This window comes from Gopherus flavomarginatus, chromosome 7, assembly GCF_025201925.1.
Source record: "Gopherus flavomarginatus isolate rGopFla2 chromosome 7, rGopFla2.mat.asm, whole genome shotgun sequence".
Classification (NCBI taxonomy): Eukaryota; Metazoa; Chordata; order Testudines; family Testudinidae; genus Gopherus; species Gopherus flavomarginatus.
Genome location: NC_066623.1, coordinates 9,893,094 through 9,904,318, shown reverse-complemented (window position 1 = coordinate 9,904,318; position 11,225 = coordinate 9,893,094). Strand labels below are relative to the sequence as shown.

At 43.7% G+C, this 11,225-nt stretch overlaps 1 protein-coding gene across 3 annotated transcripts in view; it reads right to left on the bottom strand.

The window, feature by feature from the left end:
• Positions 1 to 4,148: 4,148 nt before the first annotated feature.
• Positions 4,149 to 11,225, bottom strand: part of KLHL3 (kelch like family member 3) — a 71,860-nt gene continuing 64,783 nt past the window's right edge. For 2 of the 3 annotated variants that reach the window (XM_050962243.1, XM_050962244.1), the window contains 3 exons: positions 10,126 to 10,266; positions 9,792 to 9,935; positions 4,149 to 9,477 (listed from right to left, as the gene is read on the bottom strand). In XM_050962243.1, the coding sequence (XP_050818200.1) occupies positions 9,449 to 9,477; positions 9,792 to 9,935; positions 10,126 to 10,266 (314 nt within the window). In that variant the 3' untranslated portion in view covers positions 4,149 to 9,448. The remainder of the gene's footprint in view (positions 9,478 to 9,791; positions 9,936 to 10,125; positions 10,267 to 11,225) is intronic. The other variant, XR_007775465.1, reaches the window with a different exon arrangement.

The window sequence follows — 11,225 nt, the reverse complement described above, 5'->3', positions numbered from 1 at the left end:
GCACCCCAACCCCTTCACTCCCACCGCACTTCCTCCCGCATCCCAACCCCTGCCCCGGCCCTGTAGACAATTTCCCCACCCAGATGTGGCCCTCAGCCCAAAAAGTTTGCCCACTCCTGAGTTAGAGACTGGTGTAAGCCCTGAAGCATCAAGTTTTAAAACGCTTTCAAACTTTTTTTCTGGCATTTACTGTTATAACTCTGGATAGTCCTATTATCCATATGCATGTGCACTCTGAATTTTGCAACGTTTTTCACCTCAGCCACATCCTGTGGCAATGAGTTCCACCATTCAGTTATGCAGCTTCCCTATCTGTAAAAATGGGGATAATGACACTAACCTCTTCTGTAAAGCGCTTGGAGATCTACAGCTAAAATATGCTATGTAAGATATAGGTATTCCTAATTTTCATCATATTGGGGGAGAATCCATAATTTACTTTATGTATAAGATCATATTATATATAGCTGTATAAAAGGTAGGGGAGTGGGAAACAATCGGAGATTATGTATGTTTCCCACTCCCCTACCTTTTATATATTGCTTGTCTTCCTATAGTATACGCTCATAGGGGCAAGGACCATGTCTATCTATAGATGTGTACAGTGCCTAGCCCAATGGGGCTCTGATCCTGATTTGGACCCTCTGGGTGCCAGGACAGTACAAACAGTAGCAATAACGAGCATGCAGCAGGTTAGTGTGGGATGCAGCTTCATAAAGGGTTTATCAGTCCCTCTGAGATACTGTGAAATTCTGATGTGCAAAGTTGCCACAGAAAGGTGCTGACGCGACAGGCGTAGGAGGCCGTCTCTGGCACTGGAAATTCTTAATGTTCAAAATGAGGGAACTAATTGTAGAGGAAGATAAAGGAACACATCCCTATCCACAGTGGTTTACTGGATAATTGCAGCTCTATTAATTCTGTTTGAGTGCTCAGGGCATAATGCATCGTACAATTCCATCACTGAATGCATCTGTGTTTGCACTGCCCAGCGCCTGCGCTGCATGTAAAGGGACAATATATTACCTAGTTACTACACATAGGGACAAGCCCCCAGCTCAAGCAGGATTCACACTGGGAGAGGAGCAAAAAACACAGCAAAGCCATAGAGGAATTTCTTCTGATCTCCGCTGAAGGACACCCTCAGAGCAGCCACTCACCTGGGAACCTGAGCATTGCCTGGCTCCGCCTGTAAATGGCTTTCCTGTCTGGAATCATTTTGCCCATTGTTTAGATGTGTGGTGGCCTCTGGTGGTGTAAGTATGAATTGAAAACCTCACACAAATCCACCCATGCTGACAATTGACACAGGCTGCAGCAGTATGTTTAACAACATAAGGCAGCACTGCATTGCTCCCAGATGGTTTACCTATGAAGAATCACCTTGCTCATCCTTCAGCTGCTGTGAGAGGTTCAAGTCACACTATCACTGGAACCTCCTATTGGGTGATCAACAAAGTTTACTCCAATTTCAGCTGGGAATGGAATGCTCCCAGCAGGGGTATGTGCCATAGTCTGTAGCATTACTAGAAAGCACTGGGTACAGGAAACAAGCCCCAGCTGTGCGCCTCACAGTTCACCACCCCTTGCGTCTATGAAGCTCCCACTTACCTTGGAACAGGGTCTCCAGAGTTAGGTGCGTCACTGAAGCCAGTGCTTGGATTCCTAGGATCTGTCCCTCGCTATTCAAAAGGAAGGAAGGAGTATTAAAACACATCTCCACCAGAGGAATTTGATCTAGGCATGGACATGCCCTATGGATTTTGAAACTAAATGAAAATCTGTCCTAGCTTTGTACAGCACCTAGCACAATGGGGTCCTGGGCTGTGCTTGGGGCTCCTAGATGCTAGTGCAATAGAAATCATTCATGAGTAACTGCACTCAACTGCTTGTCTAGGGTGTTTGCTCTATGCATGGGCTCTGCCTCCAGCTTTAAAATGCTCAGTATCTTCTCTCCACTCACCCTCCCATTCCCACAGGGAAAAGGACATTTGTTCTGGCAAGAAAAGAAACAGGACCTACAACCACCTTTTTACTCCCAAGCCCTCCTGACTAGTCGCATCATATTTCAAATACTGGAGTCACCAAGGATTTGGTACCAGGGGGTCAAACCCTAATTTAAAGTCTAATTAATTAGTCTTTTGTCAGGCAAAACTCCCAGACTTTACTGAGGGTTAGTTTGAGGAAGGAGCTCAGCATTGGGTCCTTGGTTAGGAACAAGTGACAAAATGCTTTTCCTGAACACTGTAACTTTACCACATTCACAATCCCACCCGCCCCCCCCAAATCCTACCTTCACTCCTATCCTCTGGCACAGACCAATGTTGCATCGACATCTTCCAGAAAACCATTTGCAGCCTGACAGTCTGATTCTAGACAGACTGGTACATCTGATTAAACAGCAGTGTCCATCAATGGCTTCCAGCAAAAAATTACTCTGCCAAATCTACAGCAGACTGTAAAAGTTAGAGAATGTCAATGAAGTGCCTATTTCCAGCACTGCAGGCCCACAGGAAGCATTAAGAAAACAGACAGCATATATGCGCGCATGCTGTCTATGTACCAAGGTCTCTATGGCCTACCACAGGATCCAAGGACCTGTTTCAATTATGTTGAATCACAACTCTCAGTTCCTTACCAGAAAACTACGGTGGAGTTTGGGAATGTCCTTGGGTATGCTTCTGTTCTGCATTAACATACGCATTCAATATTTACAGGTATCTTACTTCTAGCAAAGTATATCCAAAGCAGTTGCCAAGAAGAGAATGCCTAGGAACAATCCAGGAGAAATTAAAGTTGGAGCGGGTTATATTAAACACATTCTCTCACGGAAAACGGCTATAAAGCACTAAGTGTTTTTTTGATCCTCAGTCCAGTGTAAAAAACACATCATTCAAAATAAATGATTATGTGTTTGATTCAATCAGTAGAGTTTTTGCCTGGACCTGCCCCAGGAGTTGATGGTCAGTATTAGCTCAGTCTGACCCCACTCTAACAGGAGCAATGTGGGATGTAGAGGTACAGTAACTAGAGAAAGATAGCACACTTCATGCTGCACAAAATCCTCCGGCCAACCTAGGTGCCCAATAATAGGTTTCAAAGGGAAATCTCAGCCATTCCTCCTCAGTGGGAAGGCCAGTCACCATGATTTGGGGCCTTTAAGGAGGAGAAAAGGAAACTGGTGATGCGAAGAAGTATCCTTCATAGAGAGCCCATGAAAATTGCATTAAAAAAACAAACAAATTCAACATAGCCCTGCCTATGTATTTCAAAACCATGACCTAGAGAAACCAACCCCTATAATGGTCATCGTGATCACAAGACAGGCACATGACCCAACAGTTGTGATGCAAGTACAGTAAGAACATTTTTCTTTTACGAGGGGCAAGAGGGGACAGTGGAAGCAGGACAACTGCTGGTGCCTCTAGGATGATTCTCAAACTCTGCCTGAAAATAAGAGACTGACGCTAAACAGGTTGGCTAAGAGTCTCTCAGTGCAGTTAAGGCCAAAACCTGGCACCAGCGCAAGAGGGCGACCTGTGCAGTCGGGATCACTGCAGGAGCCTACGAAGGAAGGGGTCCTTCCCTCCATGCGGCTGAACCACCCCCAGCATTGCCAGCTCTTCTGAGTGGCTGTGACTGCAGCTCTGCACATGTATCCCAAGGAGCATGTCCCTCACTCTGTTGTAAGCTGACATAACAATGGGGAGTCTGAGAGCAACCTCTACTCCACCCAACTTGAGACACAGAGCCTTCAGATCTGTTGCAGTGACCACTGACAACGTGGCAATGCTGCAAGCAGCAGGTAGGTCACTCAGAACATGTTACACGTTTTCGTAAAATGATTTTTTAAACAAATTCTGTGGACTGCAGAGGGAATTCTATGGGAGTCTTCGAGCGATTTCCAGGATTCTTGTCAGTTGCCACAGCAATTTAGTTTATTTATATCAAATGTGGCCCAAATCCTGTAATGGGGCTCCAGGTGTAGTAAGAGTCCATTTGTGCGGATCGAGTTGCAAGATCAGAGCCTGTATATGCTGCATTAAAAAAAATTAAAATCCCATCCCTGCATCTCAATACAGCTGTGCCTCAATGTCACAAATCAAATTGACCAGGAGGAATTTCATTAGTCAATTTTTATTCAAATGAAAGCAAGTGTATTGGAAACTATAATGTAATTTCCTGTTAAAGTTCTAAGTGTTTCTATGAAAACCATTTCTTGAGTTGTTTGCCAAAATGGACAAGACACATGTCAAGTGAATCACTTCACAAGAGATTTGGTCCTTGACACCTATGCAAAAAAAAAATAAAGACAGGTTTAAGGAATCAACCAGCTGACTGTGTTGCAGCATCAGCCATTATCCTGACAGTCTGTTTTACAAAAACAAAACTCTGCATCCAGATAAACTCTTTCACGCTCTTCCATTATTGTAAAATTATTTTACACCTAAAAAAACATACAAATTAAACCTTAACATTTCCTTTTTGCCACTGCAGAGGGACATAAAATAATTTATGATCTCATGACCAAAGATAAGAATAGAAAAGATTAATGAATTCATTTAGCTTACTTCCACACTATAATACATGATATATTCCCAAATACTGTAGTCTGGAGCAATAGATTATCCTAACACGGATAGTATTTATCCGCCCATCCCATTGTGTGTGTCTCTGTTAAAATCAATGGTGTAAGAGCCCTGATATTAGATATGAATCCACCCAAAAATTTAAACCATAAAATGGAGCGTGCTGTTTAGCCATTGCTCCTGTTTGATCAGTAGGCATCACAAATTGCTGAATGGTTTACTTTGGTCTTCAAATAGCACAAACAAGAGAACAGTAGTCAGCTTTCATTGCATTGTCATGCAACATTGCCAAGTGTCTTTATGGTCATTACAGAGCTTTACCACTATATATAGAAAAAGGATCTAGATAAAACTAACAGAAAATTGGTTTTGATCACCCCAAATTACCTATTGGTCCCAAATAGAAAATTTGGAGCTGATTCAAAACTCACTTTAAAAAACAACCGAAGACTTTAGGCAACCAATTATGTTGGAAGTGACTTTGCATTTGCACATAAACATCTTGACAGGCATTTGTCTGCAGGAAAAGCAGTTAGGTTCTGTGTATACATCCTAGATCCAAAGAAGGCTTCCTCACTCACTGGGGTCCCAACAAGCCACCCTTAGGGAATCCAAGGGTACCTCTAAACTACAAACATTTTAGTGGCACAGCTACAAGCTTTCAGTCACTGTAGTAAATCCAACCCCTTGAGAGGCAGTAGCTAGGCTGACAGAAGAATTTTTCCACTGACCTAGTGGTGTCCACATCAGAGGTTAGGATAGCTTAACTACATTCCTCAGGGGTATGAGGTTTTCACACCCCTGAGCAACACAGCTAGGTTGACCTAAGTTTTAGGTGTAGACCAGGCCTAAGGCCCTGACCCTGCAAAGGGATCAGTGCTCAGCTTGGAAAGAAATAAAAAGAGCCTTGCATAACCTCCTGCAGTTATCAGATTTGCTTTCATAATTAGGTTTGGGCTCAAACACATCTCTTGACATTACAACCCAATCAACTGCAGCATTCAGTTCATAAGAATGAGACTGAAAATGAAACTGACCAGAGTCAGCCTGGTTTCCTTGTCTGAGCTGAGTGAACAGCAAAGATTAAATCCACAGCAGAAAAGGAGAAAGTTGAATTAGCCATTTAAAATTCTTCAAAAAAACAACTAATAATCTACGATGTTGTTCTTAGCAATTGAAGTAATGAAATCATTTTAAATTCATAATGTTGAACCCAGCAGTATCCTTTTAATGTGTTAGAATTAACATGAGAGCAAAGAGAATTTATCCCACCTTAGTTACAACGCTGACATTTCTTGTGCAGAAAATGTTCAAATTCACACCCACATCACAGCTGGCAAGAACTGCATTAGAGTGTAAGAATTTGATACAGAATGGAACATAACGTCATCAAGGACAATAAAAAGTAATCCAAAAATTCTTAAAAATTATCTTATAAAAATATTTACATTAGAATTTGTTAGCTCTAAAGCTACATTTTCAGTCCTAAAAAAGGCAATATTTGAAATGATCTGGCTCAGGTGCTCAGAATTAATACAAACAGACCACACATCCAGTAAGACAACTTCAACAGCATTTTAGGGGATATTACAAGTGGCTTGTCATGTGTTACAGATGTTAATATTGCATAGCTGAAAAATGAGGTCACTTGACTTGCATAACGCTGCAACATTAGAGAAGGAAGGAAAGAAGGATCATTTCCTATTGATAAGAAACAGCTTTGGAGATGAAAACACAATTAGTGATCCCTGACCAACCATCAGGGTCCTAGCCATGTCCAGTATGCACACGGGGCTAGTGGTTTTCCTCAGGCCACGTGTATGTGTAAATGCCATTTTAGAATAGCAATAAGACACCAAAACCCACTGTCCCAAAAGATGAGTGCACCAATTCCATAGTTAAAGAAGCTAACCTTTCATCTTGTGCATTATAAAACCATGTGAGATGTTCTAGAACTACTCAAACACACACACTGCTGTGGGCTATGCAATTAATTTAAGAATTACTTCATCTTATGTAGTATTGGACAGACTACCTAGAGCTGGTGAGTAGCTATTTAGGGATGAACGCTGGTGGTTCGGTGACATGTGACAGGATCTCATTTGTCAGGGGTGAGGATGCCTCTTAGGGCCTGAGCCAAAGCCCGCTGAAGTCCATGGAAAGACTCATCAATTTCAACGGCCTTTACATCAGACTCCTGGCGAGCAAGTTATGGAGCCAAACACAATAGTAAAGCATCAGCTGGCAGAGCCATTATTTTTACTAATTTCACTGACTTCGTTCAGATATACAGATGGTGGAGCATGGAGTGAGGGGCGGAGGAGGGTTTATGGGAGGCTCTGCTTGCTTGACTTATTTCTAGAACCCCCTTACCTGACCCAAAACCCCCCAGCTGCCAGTATCAATATTGTATGCAGTGTAGTTGTAGTGGTTGGGAAGATGTGCTAATTACTGATGCTAAACAATCTGTTCCACCTTGTTGATAGCTCTGACACGCCGAGTACCTTTCCCAGAGCTGAAGAGCTCGGTGAGGCTCAAAAGCTTGTCTCTCTCACCAACAGAAGTTGGTCCAATAAATGGTATTACCTCACCCACCTTGTCTCTCTAATATCAATACTGTCATTCCAGTGGGCAGTTCACTTTTCGCTTTACAACACAGAATGAGTGGATTTTACTGAACATTCCCTAGAGAGGATCAAATGCACCGCTCAGATGCCTGCGCAGTGCTCCCACTGAAGTCAATGGGGCTGAGCCACAGGCATCCAGGTTAAAGGGACACTATCATTGTGCATTTTTAAAGTCTACTTGGGCTCATCTACATGGAGACCTATTGCACAAGACAGGGCATAAATCTACAGTGCACTAGCCTGCTGGGCATATGGACCCTGCTCCCATGCACTAGAAGTTCCTTAGTGCACTTTGTTGTCACAGCCAGTTAGCGCATGGCAAACTAATGCAGCGTAGATTTATATTCCAGTTTGCCATGCAGACAAGCCCTGCATTTTAAAATAGTCCCCTTCCTGATCCATCTCCCTTTAAAATCAGCACATCGTGACCTACTTTTATATTCTTTAAAAACCATTTTAAAGGGTTTTTCTACTCCCATGTCGATGTTTCTAAGAGCAAGGGAGATACTGAAGGCTTGTCTACATGGGAAAACTGACCAACAGAATTATAGTGGTATAAATATTCCGACATAGCTGTAGTGGTATAACTCTCAAAGAGAATACTGTAATGCAAGTAACTTCAGTAAGCTTAAACTGCCTCCGAAGCAATATAAGATACACTAGAAAAAGTCACTTTTATTCTGGAATACAGTCAGTGGGTGGGTAATGTGCCGGAGGTCAGACTAGATGATCATGATGGTTCTTTCTGACCTTCAAGTCTCTGAGTCTACTTTGGGAGCTATACTGTTATAGCTATGACAGAATAATAATACTGTTGTAATTTTGCAGGTCTATTTCCCTGTATAGGAAAGCTCTGACTGGCTCTAAGGGAAAACAGTGAAGCTAACTATCAAAAGTCCTGTAAAATGCACAAAGTTATGTGAGATGGGGGAGGGAGAGAACCTCGGAGGAAACCTTTTATTCCCCCCTCCCTGCCCCCCAAATATCTTTCAGGACCCTTTGGTGTTACTTTTAACTACAGCAGATACCCAGAAGTGTCTCATGACTCCCAGCAGCAGGGTATGCTGGGAGTCAGACAAACAATTTGCAAGCTGACTCCATCCTTTCAAAGGGAAAACAAACTGGCAGGATTTTGGTACAAGTGAGATTATTAAAAGTCACAGCAGAGCCCACATTTCACTGTTTAAAATCCCTTCTTGGAAGGATCTTATAAAGGCTCCTGCTAACTACTTGGTATGGATGGAAGAAAGTATTTAACACAGAAAACACTTTAAAAATGAGAACAATCACACTGAAGAATACGATTCCCCTCTTCTGGAAGCATTAAGACACTGTAGGCAATTTATCTTGGTCTTTAATCACTTCCTGGGGGGCAGGGAGGATTATTTGGCTGGATACAGGCAAGACGTGTCAATGACTCAGTAAGACACACCCTTATGTTTAAATGCTCTGTTCCAAAATGGCCTTGAAATGCAGGACACAGAGTATGACTTTCTCCCTCGATTTTTAGTTCGAACAGTACATGTTTTATGGGAGCAATAAGCCCCTCCAGAGCAGCATGTTTCTGTGGGATTAACCACCTTTGGGTGGCGAGGTATTCACCTTTCTCTGGGCAAGCCACTGCCCAGCACATACTATCCTGTATATAAAAGCAGCTATGTGACTAGCAAAACAATCACCCAATGTACATCTCCAATCATACCATAAGTGCGCTAGGGACACATACAGTTGTCCAGTGACATACATACATGTGACTGAGACAGTGTCAAACACAAGCCAGCACTCTGGTCCAGTATATTTCTGATGATTGGTGGTTAGAAGATTCCACTGTCAGTAGTAAGTTCCAGGAGCAGTGAGTAAATAGCTTAACTCAAGGTGTGTACAAAGGATCAGTAGTGAAGACATTCAGTATATTGGTTTTTACTCACATCCCCTACAGTAGCATTTTGTTTCACACACGAAATTCAGTCTCTCTGGTATCAGTTTAAGCACAATGTTTATCCCAGGAAACCGGCTGTTCAGAGAGAATTGATTGCACCAAGGACAACAGGCAACACCTTGGAATTGGCACGTTGCTGAACTATTCACGGAAGGGGAAGTTCTTAATGTAGCACCTGCCACACTAGGAGTTCAACAGCAATAAGTTGGATTAAATCAGGTGTCAGGCATCTCCTCGAGAACACCCACTGAGATTCACTTCACTGCTGCTCCTTGCATTAGCTGGAGTAGGTGTCACAATGGTTTATGAATCACAGCCACACCTATTGAGAGAACGGACAAACAGACCTCACGTAAGCTTCGGTGCAACTGCTGGGTTGTGCTGCAACAAGCACATGCTGCAAAGCCCAAGATCACCAGCTAGGGTGTGCAAAGAAAGTCTGCATCCCCAATTCTGTGACGAGATCCTCTCCAGTGGAAGCCCTGTAGGGCATCAAATGAAAAGACCAAGCAGCCAGGAGGCACAGTCCTCCGGTTAAGGAATAGACACTCCTTCACCTGGTAGGGGCAGCTGGGCACATATGTGGGAGCTGGCACGTCCCAAGTTCTGTTCTCACCTCTTCCCCTGACTATTTACCTGCATAACTTCTTCCAGTGCTCATATTCGTTGGCAGTAATGTCCATTTATCAGTGACAGGATTATAATACTCTACAGAGGCCAAATTGCAAGAACCATCATCTCCTCCAACCACATAGAGTAGCCCATTTACAGCACATACACCTACGAATAAAACAGACACACTGTTAAACTCCAGATACAATATCCTACTACACCCCTAACCTTTTCTTCATTACAGGAGCCTGTACATCCAAAGTCTTGCATTTTAACAGTGTTCACACAGTACCATTAAATACACTCCCAAGACCGAAGAAACAAATGAAGATACAGATAGAACACAAACAGTGGTTACCTGCATTTCTTCTACACATGTTCATGTCTGCAACTTGTTTCCAGGTGTTTGTTCCTGGATCATAAACCTCCACGCTCTTCCTCACCAAGGGACCATCGTGCCCTCCAGTAGCAAACAGCTGTCCACTGAGAACACCGACGCCTGCCAAGCAGAGAACAGAATTAGCCAGACCCGGATAGGACAGACATTTCACATCCTTAGCACCGCAAACTTAATAGGGCTGTCTAGTGTGCTGGGTTAGTCATGTCCATAATGCGGATCACGCGCTGAGAAAGAGCGCAAGAGGGTGTCTGTCTCCTGGACACCTCCCTTCCCATTCGTGATTGTGGAACAGCATGACTGCAGCCACAACAGTTCTATATACGAGCAGTCACGGTGGGAAGGTATTTACTGCATATTTAGCTCTCTCCCTCATGTGCATTTGCCTTTCTGAAATGCAGTTAACCACGTGGTCTATTTTTGCTCTTCATTTCTTCCCCTCTCCCTCAGCTGTTCTGTTCCCCTAGCTGCTCTGTCTGCTGGTTTCCTTCACCTCCTTTGCACTGACCCTTCTGTACTTGGCTCCCTTCTCTCTCTTCCTCTGGTCATGATGCCCCAAGCTACTGAAACCTCTTCTCTCCCTCCTCTTCCTCCTGTGCATACTGCCTGGATGCTTCATTCTCTTCTCCCCCCACCCAGAGCCAGCGTGTTGTGTAGGGGGCCCCCCAAAAATATTCCCAATGGGCTAGCATCGCCTCTTCCCTGGTTGGTGATTTGGTGGCTCCAGTCCAGCTCATGCCTCCTCTTTTAACCTGAACATAGCTGCAGCTGCCCTGAATAGACACAAATAAGCTGGCTCCTCCTTGGCCGCCACTGCGTTCGCAGGGCCTCAGGCCTTGACCCTGTAAGGGAAGCAGGTGGGCTGGCCTCATGTGATCAGCCAGCTATATGCACTGTACCACTGGCCACAGACTGATGCCAGGAGCCACTGTTTTAGGTGCCTTTGACAATCCATGTGAATTAGCACATCCAGCAACTTACTCTCAGCTGCAGTGGCAAGACCAGTCAAAAGGAACCAGCCAGAATGTTAATAAAACAAAGACGGATCCAAAATGCACTAA